The following is a 14,048-nucleotide window of genomic DNA, read 5'->3' on the forward strand; positions in this document are numbered from 1 at the left end:
TTTCTTGTTACCTCTGTAAATAACTCTTTATACGGGCTGTATAGAAAATAGAGAAGAAGAGAAGCAGTCTTTCCGTGAAGAGGGAGAGGAGACATGACAAGACCGTGAGAAATGAAAGTGTTGTATTTTCTTCTCTGTATGTTATTTCTCTGTTTTTTGGGTGGCGACACAGGTAAGACAATTGACTTGGTTTACTATTTTATTTCAGTAATGTAGAATAACCTTAAATATGAGTAGGTAACAGCAAATTTTGCTTATATTGTTTTAACAAAACGCAACTAGGCAACTAGTAATACTTAACAGCGTGCCAATCAACATCGATTTGCACAGAGACTCAAACTGTTTTAAAAAGCTGGAAATGTAGTTTTGGATTTTCAGTTTACAATATTTATTATGAAAATCTTAATAAGATGTGTAAATATGAACATGCATACAATACTCAACGTATAGCATCTATACCTGTAAGTACCCAGGATATTTTAAAGAGATAGAGGAATATGAATAACATATGTATCCTGTAGATTACCTATTTTAATTATACGTTAGCACATGTAGACAGTGTACCAAGAGGTATGCAGGGGCTCCGTAGGTCAACGACCCTGAAAGAAAAGAAATGAAAGGCAGTCGGGAAAGCGAAGGGAGTATGAGTGGATTAATTAAGGGAGTGCATGTACCCAGCAAACATAGAACGTTATTATAACGTTACCAAACTTTTTTTGGTTATAATATTAACGTTATGGTAACGTTATAATAAAATTATTTGTTTGCTGTGAACGTGATAAAAGTGGCAAGGAGGGGCAAGCCCGTGGACGAAGACGAAAGGGCCCCAAACATGCAGATGTAAGATACTGCTCGATAAAAGTCAAAGTTGAAAAATAAACCAGCACCCTAACGTCTCCTGATAAATATTTAATAATACATGCATAGGTCTAAAAATCTGTTCGGAATACGGAAGTGAGAAATTATATATATTTCTAAATTTCATTTGAGAAAACGAATTTACAGTATATGTTACAGTTATTCATTCAATTCATACCTATATACCTATATAAATCAGAAAAAGGAGCCCCGATCGTATGACAACAGACGTCCCTTTTTCATGAGTCCCACTTTATACAAAAAATCTTAGGCCTGGTATAAGAATGTATCTTTTGTAAACAATGGTTTACATGGAGTCATGCATTTTGAAATATATTTGTCTGCAACCAAAATATATAATAAAATGCACAATTAATTTACAAAATAGCTTTGTTCATACATGTGAGGAAATGCATATTCTCTGGCAGATAAGAAGTGGATGATGCTGTCCATACTCTAACTTGTCCATTCACATTGTTAACGGTGAAAATGATCTCATCAAAAAAATGGCACCAGTTCTGACCTACGGTCCATGCAAAGGTTTTTGCAGACCATGTCACTCTTCTTCTTCTTCTTTTCACCATGGTGATAAGTGGTTTCCACCTGGGAACCCTGCTGTGAATTCCTGAAGCATGAAGCCTCCTTTGCCAGTTCTTATATTAATCTCGATCACTGCAAAGCGAAGTCGCTGCAAGGTTCAAATCCCTCGACCTTTGGCAGCATAAAAAAGATACCTGCTATCTCTGGCATTAGTCTTCTTCCGGCTGCCACTTCCAAATGCCTTATTTTTAAGTGCCCTCCATCCTTCTGCAAACCCAGCATACAGCCTGGTCTGACACATCATGTCCGGCGGCTATCTGGTGGACATCTATAACCTCCTCCCTCAGAGAAACAATTTCTTTTCTTTCTTCATTTGTGAATTCCTGTATCTTCACCATGTGAAAACCTGGCGGCCAAAAGGGCCTTTAGCCTTCGGAGATATCCTTTTAGTGCACATGAATAAAAATTCGTCTATTCATCGAGCAATAAACCGCGAATAATTTTTTACTGGTCCACCATGTAACATATATAGCACACTATTCACACAGACGGTGCACTACATTTCACCCCTCTCTTACACAATGCTTTTGTTTCAGATGTTCCTGACAACAGCGGCAAGGAATTCATCATAGGTTTTATGGACAATATTGTCATCCAAAGTTTGAACGTATTTCTCACCACCAACAATCCTGCCACAGTTCAAGTCAGGATCTCTGCCCATCCCAACCTGTTAAACCTTCTTCCACTTCAAAGCAGAACGGCAAACGTAAGTCGCGGCTCAGTTACGAAGGTTGACATCCCAATAAGCTTTGCCATGAAGACCACATACAAACAGTTTAATGGTTTGTTTTTATCATCAGATGACGAATTCATAGTCTACGGCTCCAACGCCATGTCATTAAGTTTGGATGCGTTTCTAGCCTTACCAGTTGAAAGTCTTGGGCAGGAGTACATCACAGGCAGTTACAAAGCCTGTTTAAGTTTTCATCCTGCATTTGTAGGACTAATCGGGATTCAAAACAGTACGCATGTCGAAATAACTCCTCCCCCAGACAAGAGTATAATTTTAATGGGTGTCACAGTAAGTTCCAAGACACATATCGTTCTGGACAGACTTGAGACCATTCAAATCCAATCTTCCAGCGACATTACAGGTACGAGGATTAATTCGACAAAACCACTGTCAGTAATGTCAGGCAATATGTGCAGCAATATTCCTTGTGGGGTTAGGGCCTGTGATCATTTGGTGGAACAGATGTATCCAGTCGATAGATGGGGCTATACGTACATAGTTGTTCCATCAGCTTACCGGCAGAGTGGGGATATTGTCCGCATTGTAGGCAGTACTGATGACACCTTGGTCGGCATAACCGGTATCTCGCGTTTAACGCTTAACAGATCCGAGTTCTTTGAATTTAAGGTATTGAAGAACGCTCCTGTATTTCTCAATGCCAGTAAGCCGATTATGGTGTTGCAGTTTACGCAGAGCCATGGAACGGATAATCTGGACAGTGATCCTTACATGATGGTTGTGCCTGCCATAGAACAATTCACGTCCAGTTACACCATCGCTACCGCCAATCTTCCTGATAAAGTTTACAAAAACTTCGTCAATGTAGTCATCAAGAACAGTTCTAAAGAAGGCCTCAGAGTTGATGGAGCCGCTGTCAATGGTGTTACATGGCTAGCCATTCCCGGAACAGACTTTATTGCTGCTCAGCTGAGTGTTACTGCGGGCACACATCGCATAGAGCATATTTCTCCTATCCAGACTTTCTCAGTATTCTCCTACGGGTTTGCTGAATCCGTTTCTTATGGCTATCCAGGAGGACTGAGACTTGCAAACCTGGACGTGACCAAATGTTTACCGAATACTGGTCAGCCGGCAGATGGCGTTGATAACGACTGTGACATGAAAATTGACGAAGAACTCCTTAATGGTATTGACGATGACGACGATGGTGTAATTGATGAGGATTTGTCTTCCCTACCGCCGGATGTGGACTTTCCTAAAGATACAGTAATTGTTTCAGGTAAAGAGATGGGTGAAGAGGGGTCCCGCTTCTAATTTCTAAAACTATTCTTCTGAATAACCAATGATACAATTGTCTTCACCTCAGTTTGACGTCATATATTCTTTTATAAGTGGGTTTTTGCATAAATTCAATTAGCTTTTGATTACAGCAATATTTACTTCTAAACATTTGTGGTTAATTTGCAGGCGACGCGTCAGTTACCCATACCATAACGACCGAAGCTGGCACCCCAAATGCGACTGGTTCTGAGCGCTGTATTGCCTATCGCGATATCACCATTAACTACACAGATACGACCAATGATAACGGCTGTGGGGTGGACATCAAGCGCACGTGGCTCGTGCAGGACGGGTGTGGGAACATCGTGCGGTCAGTTCAGACCATACTTGTATACAATTCATGGCAAGCTCTCCGGGCACATCCTGGACAGAACTGTACGGGGATGGTGGAGGTAGTGGGATGCAATGACACTGCAGACGGTGGGTCCTCAGTTTAAAGCACTGTAATATTTTCGTTGGAAAAATAAGATGAGTGCACAATCTCATCATCTTTGAAAGATACGGTTATTCAATAGAAATGTTGAAGGTATTAGGTCAATAACTTGAGAAATCTTGAGACTGTTAGCATACGAAAATTTGGCCGTTTAGTAGTTATGTAGGCATATTTACAAAAGCCATTTACAAAACGAAAAAATCATCAAATTTAATTTGGAAAAAATTGCAGAATTTCCGTTATGAGCCTGTTCTGAAATAAATGTACGAAATAACCTATGGATACGTTCGTTTCAGTGGTGGGTCAATGCACAACTACCCCATGCCCAGGCAATGAGAGCCACATCGTGCATGCAGGTGATTTTGGTTGTGCCTGTGACCTGTTTCTAGACACTGTCAGGTGTGTGCAAGGTATGTAACGGAGCGTGAGTTTCTTATGGCATCATTATAGACTCTCTTTTATATTAAGTCAACAAATAGCACCGACACACGCTTCTTTCTATAGGTTATCTTAGGTTTATCAAACAACCCCTTGGTTGTATTGGCCAGCTGGCACGGATAACCTTTCTTTCGCTTCTGAGTAAGGAAAAGAAGAAGATATGAGGTAAACAATCTTAACCAAGATTTACATTTACATTTGGGCGACCTGTTTGGCTTCAAGATCGGTCCTAATGTGGGATTTACAGTCACCATTAAACTGCATTGTTCCAATAGCAGAAAAGTGAGTCATTCTGTTAACACAACCAGACCCGTTGCCAACAGTTTCAAAATGGGAGGGGGGGTTGGGGGGGGGGGATTGAACCAATGAACTAATGAAAAAAGTTTCATATAAGAACCATGCCAGTAGATGCCACAATAATGATGATATAATGACAAAAGGCATCCTTAAGAACAAAAGACATTTCTAAAACTTTATTTTATAAGTGTATAGTTGGGATAAATTGTGCAAATAAAAAATGATTATTTTCCAGGTGAAAATTTGACAACCACTAAAATGCCAGAAAGAGTACGACCTAGCACCGAGTATTTAGCCGTTGAAACCACGCCTGAGTCTCCGGTGTTGACTTGGTCGACAGGGAAAACGCAGCAACATACTGGCAGTCCCACTATTGAAACTACGACTACATCGCAAAGACTTTGGACATCGGAGGAGATCAAACGGTCCGAGCCTTCCACCACTCAAACCACTCCAAAAATGACAGGTGTGGCGTGGTCATCAGACAACATGAACCATGGCACTGAGCAACTTACTTCAGACACCACGGCTAAAGTGTCGTGGATATTTTCGTCGACGGAGAAGGTGGCACTAAGTACAAAGCGGCCTTATGCTGAGACTGTGAGTGAAACCCTGCAGAGAATTTTTACTTCAGAAAAAACGAAACTTAGCACTGAGAAACCTTCTACTGAAATCATGTCAAAATTTTCCTGGTTTGTTTGGTCAACGGATGAAGCGGTACAACGCACAACGCATTCCCATCTGGAGACCACGGCAGTATCAGCACCGGGCATTTGGTCTACAGAGGCTGTAAGTAGATTTAAAAGAATATTTCAGCGTTTGCTATATATATATATATATATATGGTTCATGTAGAAGTTCGCGTAAAGGTGAACTAGACACGTCAGATCAATATATACTTATTGGTCATTAATAAATATATTTTATTTAGTATCAATAATATTAAATTTCGTTTTATATTTGATTTGCAACCAGGTGTCCCTTTCTGGGCAAATTTTACTTAAGAGGATAACTAAATAGGCCCTATATTTGTTTGCCTTTCCCATTAAAAAAATGAAGCCGAAATGGACAATTTTGCTTACATATTACAAACAGCTGTGCGTTCCATAACTGATTTTATCATCTTTGACGTAAACACACATGTTGGTCTTAAAATTTGATGAAGGGGCATTTCATAACGGTTAAATCATTGTTTAGTTGATCCTGTTTTCCACATTTACCGTACATGTACAGGGTAATTATGGTGTATGTGATTTTACATTTGATCACATTTCAGAATATCAATGAAGGTGCAGCTTTACGCGCACGAAAAATGGACCCCAAAGCTTCTGAACAAAGGCTCACCGAAATTCTTCCCCCAGTCGCTGGTGTCATCTTGCTGTGCGGAGCTGTCGTAGCAACGAGCTGGTGGCTTCAGAAACGGATGAAAAGGTAACAGCTTATCTGTAATTCTTTTGAAACTTACTTCTTGTTACCTCTGATTTTTGTTGTGAAAATGAATATGAATGCAGAGGTATATGTATGGAAATGGCATCTACCTGTAGGTGAGCAATGAATCTGCGCCCCTATCTATCTGACACCCATTTTTATATAATTTTTCTAAAAAACCAGTGGTCCGTTCACATGTAAGTGGTTGACACCCTACTTCCCATACCCTAGATACGCCATTGTAGAGACGTCTATACCATGGTCTATAAGTATACTTTGAATTTAAAAAAAGACAGAGGCGTAGTTCCAACTTCCATATCAACCAGCACATGATCAGTTCAAGTTGCCATGTAGCCCTACTACCAGTGTTCAATTATTATCTGCGTCTATATAATTTATCTTAGGAAAATTCGAACTTCCCCAGCAGGCGAAGCAAAAGAAGGCCCATCTTCAACGCAAAAAGATAAAAACGACAGCAGAGAAGAACCACAAGAAGATGGCTCCAGCGAGATCCCATACGTCCCTCCCGCAACTGGTGCCATACCAAACCCTCCAACAACGACGCAGTTTCCAGAAGCGCCTTCTCGTTCAGGCTCCGACGGGCTACTTTCCAAAGACACTGACAGTCCACATGTTGACGAGTTCAGGAAAACTGTTGAGCCACCTGACTCTGTCACTTGGCTTCACGTCATGGATATTGGTGGTACTGTGTCACATGATTTACCACCAGTGAGTGCACCTTTCAATCAATATCAACCACAGCTACTCCCGCCACCTCGCTTGCCTCCTTTGAGGATGGAATGATCGAGTTTTCTGTGCTTAATGCAACATTCGAAGTGCAATATGTTGTCAAATAAAACTTTTTTTTTGCAGGCTTAACAAATATTATTTTATATCTTTTTCTTTTCTATATTGGCAAAGAGAGGCAGCAGTGCAGATATTGTGAGGATAAAATAGTGTAAAAAACTGATTATCAAGCACAAAGTACAAATTTGAAAACATTTATTCATAATGACTCACATCCAATAAGGCTCATAATCCCTTAGTTGTTGGGTAATAAATTTCTCATTATTGCTTATGTATTAAAAGTTGGGGATACCTTTTCTGATAGTGATAAATTAATATAAATGTACAGATGTATACTTGAAGCAAAGGCACGTTAAGTGTAGCTTATTTTCTTTCACACAATTTACAATAAGGATGTAAACCGTTTCCCAGTAGTATTTTGAGATAAACAGACCTGTCTTTCAATATTTAATACATACCAGCACAATAAAGGTTATGGTTACATTATTTAATGGCAAATACTTGACATAGCTTATTTTAAATGTTCCCAATCTTAAAGGTGAAAGACAGAACAAAGTAACAAATATAATACTGTAAGCACCTTGCATTTCTATAAATATTTAGTTGCACATTATAATCTAAAAAGCAATATAAATGGAAAAATAAAATTTACTAATGGGACCCCAGGACTGCCAATTTACATCCTAATTTTAGAATTTAATTTTCATCATTTTCATTTTTTAATTATTAGCTAAAACTGATAACAGAGCTCTTTCTACATTTTTTTCAAATGTAAGTCATTTTAAACATGAAATGTTGAAATAAATATTCAAAAATATATGTACTATTTCTCCTTTCAATCAATTTCTGCAGCAATGTTATTAGTACTTATTCAGGATATCCCTTTTTACTTACCACCAGTATGATGTAATGTGTGTACGTCTCTAATGTGTGAATGCAGCCAAATGATGTGAATGCAGCCGAATAGCACCTGTCCAACACTTGATCGCCTATCCCATTTGCATACATGTAAATAAAGACTTAGGGCCAAGTCTGCACTTCAAGTTTTGGATTTGAACACGTGGTGTTTGTCTTTTTCATGTCATGGCGCACATTATACCAACAGGAGCTACTACACCCCATTCCTACAGCCATGCGCCAACATCCAGCACTATATTCAAAGGGGATATCCTTTCCAACTGACCAAAGCCTGTCTTTGTACGATACCATTGATAATCATCCCAGATAGCCCATTCTCATGATTAAGCATAGAATCAAATGAAATTTCAAGGGATTTGGAGGAGAGTGGGGTCAAAAAAATATTAGACCAGTGAATGCATATAAAAATATAATAAATATAAAAACTGACATACCATGTACTTTATCCATGGATATTTTTCTAGGTGTCTTCTCTTAAGAACTGGTAAGTTATGCACTATTACACAAAATTGCAAATTCACTATATTTTGTGTGTCACTTTCATATCACTCTTAAAGATGTACAACATTACCAGCACACAGATTTTTCACTTTTATCACTGAAATTTTTAACCCCACCTTGCAGCTATCGCACAATTTTTAGTCACTAATGACATCACACAGTACTGACATCTTCATTTTTGGCTATCACAGATGATCTCAAAATGTGATACACATTCCTAATGATGGCTTATCTATAAGGTACAAGTACACCAACAGCGCAACATCAACATTGAGATCAATTTTCCTTCAAGTTAAAACATATCAAGATTCCATTACGTATGTGGTATGAGGCACTAGCGCCTGAGTTTTCTTAAAAAACATCTACAATGGAGAATCTAAGTTTGTGTGTTGCTAGAACTATCAGCAGACTGTTGATCTGAATTCTCTTGGGAGTCAGTTTGGGGAGCACTGCTGTCAAGTGGAGTTTGTGATTGGTCATCACTTAATGCAACACTGTCCTCTGGTGGACTGAAAGGAACCACAGGATTGCCCTCTGGTGAGAAAACTGGCACTGCAGGATTGCTCACTGCTGCAGCTGATTGTACCTCAGATTCATCTTTCTCTTCTGTTGTTTTTAAATTTCTGGTTTCTTGGATAAGTTTTTTTATCCCCACCATCCACTGTCCAACCTAAAACAGAGTCAACCTTATTACATTCTATCGCATCAAATTTCAATTATCATTAAATTGACTTAATTGAATTGTGTATTTAATAAACAACACACCATGGTAGTACTATAGATTCTCTTAATTTACACAGGCTGAGAAGAAAACCAAGGGTCAAAATTTCCTATGGTTCTAAGTTAATCAATTAACAAAAAAAAAATTGTTCAGACAATTCAGTAAGAGAAACTGAACAGTGTTCTTATACTAAAACTGAAATCTGCTCAAGTGTGATTCCCCTATACCTACCTCTCCTGCATAGTCTATCATCAATGCTAGATGCAACTCATGAGCCATATCACAGTTACCTCTCTCTAGACATTGTGATAGCTGTGCCATTCTTGTCTTCACCGGTTGTGACAGTTTGCCCTTCTGCCACCAGTCTTCAAACATGGCGAGTCTCTTCTGAATGTCACTTAGTGCTCTGGCCTGATAGATGATGCAGGAAAAACATAAATATTTAGATACATGGCCTCAAATAAACCTTGCCAACAAAAGCTGTAACCTGGACACAGTGAGCCAACACCATAAGAAATGATCTACTTGAAAGGGAATAGAAGGTTGAAAATTTCATATATATATATATATATATATATATATATATATATATATATATATATATATATATTATGTAAAAGCACATTCTTTTTAAAATACAAGTGTTAGTTTATGCACCCCTATGTAACCCAAGACATTTGAAAAACACATATTAGCCTTGCCCAGCAGCCTGTACAAACTGCTTTTACTTGACTATGGTGGGCAATGGTAGGGCACTCACAGTATAAGAAAGAATATACAACAGAGAGGAAAATTTTGAGTTTAAATAAACTGCATGACTGTTGGCTTTACATTTCAACCCATACCACAATCAATAAAATATATGCCAGTTACCTGATTTTATACCTTTATAGGATTGTTGAAAATTGGCCCTGGATTACTGCCTATTGCTACTAGTAACATATAGTAGCATAGTAAGGACTGTAAACAAGTGATCTGATTATAATATGGACCTAGTGTGCATGCATGCTGCACACTGCCATTGTGTTTGTTAATCTGACCTGAAGTACGTAGACAGGTTTAAACTGAAACTTGTTCAAACCAAAAACATTCAAAAATATTTTCCACAAATGAGCTCAATGCTCTCTGTTCTGGTCTTTTTCACCAGAGTGGAAGCTTTGCTTAATTTGGGGTACATAAAGTAACACAAGTAATTTTTATTAGAAGGTGCTTATACATGAATACAACTTTTTTTTTCAATTTTGACTTTTCTGTCCCTTTAAAAATTAACTTAAATGACATGTCTATTTTGTTTACCTTAGACATATAAATGAACTGACTCAATGCAAAAAGTTGGATTAATTTAAATAAGATCAAATTGAGCAGCATACAATTTAATTGGAATACTGACATAATATCATGTACATTATGGACTCTATGTACAAAAAATTGACTTTTAATGATTCCCTACAAATCTCAAATTAACCAATTCTGACTTAGAATCAAAGATAGTATCCAAAAATCTGTCATATGATAAGGGAATCCAAGATCATACCTGTAAACAACTCTTGCAGTTCTCAAACACTTTCTGGAGCTTCGTTTTACATAGTGCAAAAAGTTCACTCTCTTCCAAGATTTCTACAGCCTCCATTTCCGCAGACAAAATCTCTACAAGTTGGTCAGAATCTGAGGACTTTTCATCTGGCAATACTTTAGGTGGCACAAGGACTTTGCTTTCTGATGTGACTGGTGGGGTAGTTGACACAACAGTGCCACCTTCAGGAGAGCTAAGAAGGGGTGATGCTTGTGGTGGCTTTGCCCCCTCATCACAAGGAGGAAGTAAAACTGGTTTTCCTGTTTTTGGTGGCGAGCTGTTGCCTGCAGGTTGTGACAGTAATTCTGAGCCTGGTGGTGGTCCATTCCCTGGGTTTAAACCTATTTTGGAAAAAAATGATTATCCACCATTTAGTACACTCATCAAACTGCAAATTCTCATCTTCCTAGTGTTATCTTCAACATGAATTTTTTGTCTTATTACTTGTCAATATATTAATTCCTGATGGAGTTTATAATAAAGACAATGTTAAATCAAACAGATAACTTTGAATTGAAAGAGATAAATAACATAACTATATTACAAACTCCCATACTTCAACTTACATGAATTTGCACCCACATTTGTAGTTGGATCTTGTGGAAATGCAACTCTTTTATTTAGGGATGCTTTCTTTGTAGCATTTGAGGCATTAGAATCCACATTGTAGAAAAACATAGGGGGATCATTCCAGCCCCTCTCCAGATTACCTTAGTAAATGAAAAAATATGTTTAAAAGTCAAAGGCATATGCTCCATGAATAAACAAAGGTATCAATTTTGTCTACATGACTACTGCATCTTCAAATAATATATATAAAATATCGAGCAGTTCAAAGTAGTGATATATGCTGTCATTTTCAGATACCAGTAGTTATATATATATATATATATATATATATATATATATATATATATATATATATATATATATATATATATATATATATATTGTATAGAAGAGGGGCATATCAACAGATTTATATAAAATGAGTTTCAATTTTAAGAAACCTATATTATCATAGTGATACCAAGATGAAAATGAGATTCAAAAGCAATAAGTCCTATTCTGAGGTGCATGTCCATTAACCAAACCACTGTCTGACCCGTCAGTCATATGCCTAAATTGCACTTAAACAGACTCAGATAATCCTCGTTCACAATGAGTTTTAAAACTGCTGACAGCTGAAGGCAAGAAAAAAGTATATAGTACAGTACATGTAGATGACACATGCTTGCACTGCACCATTGTGTTCAGGGAGGGCCAAATGTGTATCACTGGCAGGTGTCTATTTTACACTGCTATTGTAGTATAGAATGTAGAGCTACATGCAAAGAAGTAAGAAGCAGAAAATTTAGACCCAGGCGCAGTCAGTGTCAGAGTTGCCGCTGGTACGATTCAATGTCACACAGGATAACTGAGTTTAATTTCTAGACATCTACTGTATAAAAGACATCACGAGAATGAAGATATACAATTCAATGTTCAGAGACAAATATTTCAATCGTATGGCAGTACTCTGGCATCTAAAACGTACCAACTGCGAAAAAAATCTAAATTAATTTGGTGCCAACTCACCAGGTCTGGAGGCTGCCATTTTGGACAAGTCACATGATCAAATTTCTATCCAATGAAAAGACCCCAAGTCCTCCAGAGCAAAGCTGTTCAACCTAGAGGAGTTCCCCAATATCTTTACATCTGCTAGGAAAACAGGACAATTATCCAACCACAAAATAAATCATTTTTCTAACTAAAACATCGAAACAATATCCAGTGCATTTTCTACTTTGCATTTGTTTAAAATTAACTTGCAGTTTATTTCTAGAAATTATGCGGTTAGGGGGAGTCGTGCAGGGTTATCCCAACAGCCACAGCCGACCGAAGTCTGTCGTGTTCTTCAATGTGTGACTTTTATAGCTCTGAAGTGACACCAGGGCGTCAACCAATATTGACCACGATGATGCGAAGCTACAAAAACTGACCTCGTACCATTCAGAAACAAAAGCGATACTGTTATTGGGACGGTCTTGTCAGAAACGATGATAAAGAGATCGGCGACAACAGCAGTAACAGTGACACTCCTGTGTGTACTGTGTGTCGGTGGAAGTCAACAACAGGCCCCCGTTACAACTTTAAAACAAAAAGCACAGGATTTTAGTGAGTATTCTTTTTAACTGAATAAGCTTAAGGTGTTTACACGTTTGCTAACCACAAGATTCACTGATTTATTCTGTGAAACTAAGTTCACAGAATGGAATTTGATATCAGGCAGTGTAAGTAAATTTGAGGAAATGTGATATTGAAAGTGAACGTTCGACTCTATTTTCATGGGAACACGTACTGTTTTATGATACAAAAGTGTGTCCTGTGTATTAATGCCAGCCATTTTGACCTATAAGAGTTATAGATGACTCATGCAACCAGACATCCAGACCGATTATATACAGTGTTTGCCCTACAAATACAATTTCACCTATCTATATCTTCCACACCAGTTAATTAGAGCAAATTTTAGAAATACTGATAATACAAAAATATTGGAAAACTTGCATTCTTGTTTAGCATAACAGGGTCATTACAGAAATAATTGTTTTGAATTGGACTTGAGTGTCATAATAATAGGTGATTGACATCTCTCATAGAAGAAGCTTTATGATGTCACTGATAATCTATACCAAGCAGGAAAACTTTTTGTTTTATTATTAATTTAAATAAACACTGGTAATTGGGCATACCCTATGGGTTGGGGCTCACACATGTCTCGTGTTTATTTTTTATTTATGTATTTTTAATTGTGTACAAATATTAACTCTGCATAGTTGAGCACTGTTAACTTCACATACGGGCTATATGGAGTCTTATGAGAGGTGTTAATCAGTCAGACTGAGTTTAAAATATAAAGTGATTATTTTCTTCGGGAATTAAATCCTTTGGACAAATTTAAGTGGAAAATAATTAAAACAGATGTTAAAATACTTGGTGTAAATGGGATCATTTATGTATGACATTTACTCTTTAGGTGTACATGTACTTTGATCTGGTGCCATATTCTTGCCTTGTTCATGGGAAAAAATGGCACACATATATCTAATATTCATATGATACAGTGGCTTCTTGGCACTCAGTTTAAAATGAACTCCTTGAATTACACGTGTATTATGTTGAATAAGGATCAGATACATGTACAACTTGTTTACTTTAGGTTTTAAAACACAATTAGCCGTTTGCTTTGGCTGACCAATACAAGGTACTTGCCAGATGACCATATTTTCTTAAAAATAGACCAGCCAATGAATGGTTATCCACCAAGCCCATATGAAGGAATCTAGATAAGAGAAAGGCCATGGTTGAAATTGTCTCATTGGGTTTATTTTGCTATTTTAGTTACACTGCTATGCCATGTCTTTTATTCAAATAAACGGGTGTCTGAATTTCAGTG

At 37.6% G+C, this 14,048-nt stretch overlaps 3 protein-coding genes across 11 annotated transcripts in view; 2 read left to right on the forward strand and 1 right to left on the reverse strand.

Moving 5' to 3' along the window:
- The first annotated feature begins 75 nt into the window (after nucleotides 1–75).
- LOC106156135 (uncharacterized) lies at nucleotides 76–7,713 on the forward strand. The gene is made up of 7 exons (XM_013531243.3): nucleotides 76–172; nucleotides 1,995–3,431; nucleotides 3,620–3,913; nucleotides 4,223–4,336; nucleotides 4,897–5,450; nucleotides 5,938–6,092; nucleotides 6,494–7,713. The coding sequence occupies exons 1-7, from the start codon at nucleotides 112–114 to the stop codon at nucleotides 6,891–6,893; spliced, it is 3,015 nt and encodes a 1,004-aa protein (XP_013386697.2). The 5' UTR covers nucleotides 76–111; the 3' UTR covers nucleotides 6,894–7,713.
- LOC106171497 (steroid receptor RNA activator 1) lies at nucleotides 7,075–12,309 on the reverse strand. Its single transcript, XM_087009159.1, has 5 exons — nucleotides 12,188–12,309; nucleotides 11,176–11,319; nucleotides 10,571–10,950; nucleotides 9,268–9,447; nucleotides 7,075–8,985 (listed from the first exon to the last, which is right to left on the reverse strand). The coding sequence occupies exons 1-5, from the start codon at nucleotides 12,204–12,206 to the stop codon at nucleotides 8,692–8,694; spliced, it is 1,017 nt and encodes a 338-aa protein (XP_086865285.1). The 5' UTR covers nucleotides 12,207–12,309; the 3' UTR covers nucleotides 7,075–8,691.
- A 135-nt stretch (nucleotides 12,310–12,444) lies between these two features.
- LOC106156136 (stromal interaction molecule 1) overlaps nucleotides 12,445–14,048 on the forward strand; it is a 29,630-nt gene continuing 28,026 nt past the window's right edge. For 7 of the 9 annotated variants that reach the window (XM_013531244.2, XM_087009151.1, XM_087009147.1 and 4 more), the window contains exon 1: nucleotides 12,445–12,766. In XM_013531244.2, coding sequence (XP_013386698.2) covers nucleotides 12,649–12,766 — 118 coding nt within the window. In that variant the 5' untranslated portion in view covers nucleotides 12,445–12,648. The remainder of the gene's footprint in view (nucleotides 12,767–14,048) is intronic. The other 2 variants (XM_087009154.1, XM_087009155.1) reach the window with 1 other exon arrangement.

Source organism: Lingula anatina, chromosome 3 (genome assembly GCF_051362555.1).
Source record: "Lingula anatina isolate TDL-2025a chromosome 3, LinAna3.0, whole genome shotgun sequence".
Taxonomy (NCBI): Eukaryota; Metazoa; Brachiopoda; class Lingulata; order Lingulida; family Lingulidae; genus Lingula; species Lingula anatina.

Bases quoted from the DNA above. Each gene is read 5' to 3' on its own strand.
- LOC106171497 (XM_087009159.1), bottom strand. The intron at 9,448-10,570 runs GTATGATCTTGG...ATCATCTATCAG, and splicing joins ACTGCAAGAGTTGTTTACAG to GCCAGAGCACTAAGTGACAT. The intron at 8,986-9,267 runs GTAGGTATAGGG...ACTCTGTTTTAG, and splicing joins TGATAGACTATGCAGGAGAG to GTTGGACAGTGGATGGTGGG.
- LOC106156135 (XM_013531243.3), top strand. From the start codon at position 112: ATGAAAGTGTTGTATTTTCTTCTCTGTATGTTATTTCTCTGTTTTTTG. The intron at 173-1,994 runs GTAAGACAATTG...CTTTTGTTTCAG, and splicing joins TTTTTTGGGTGGCGACACAG to ATGTTCCTGACAACAGCGGC. The intron at 3,914-4,222 runs GTGGGTCCTCAG...CGTTCGTTTCAG, and splicing joins ATGCAATGACACTGCAGACG to TGGTGGGTCAATGCACAACT.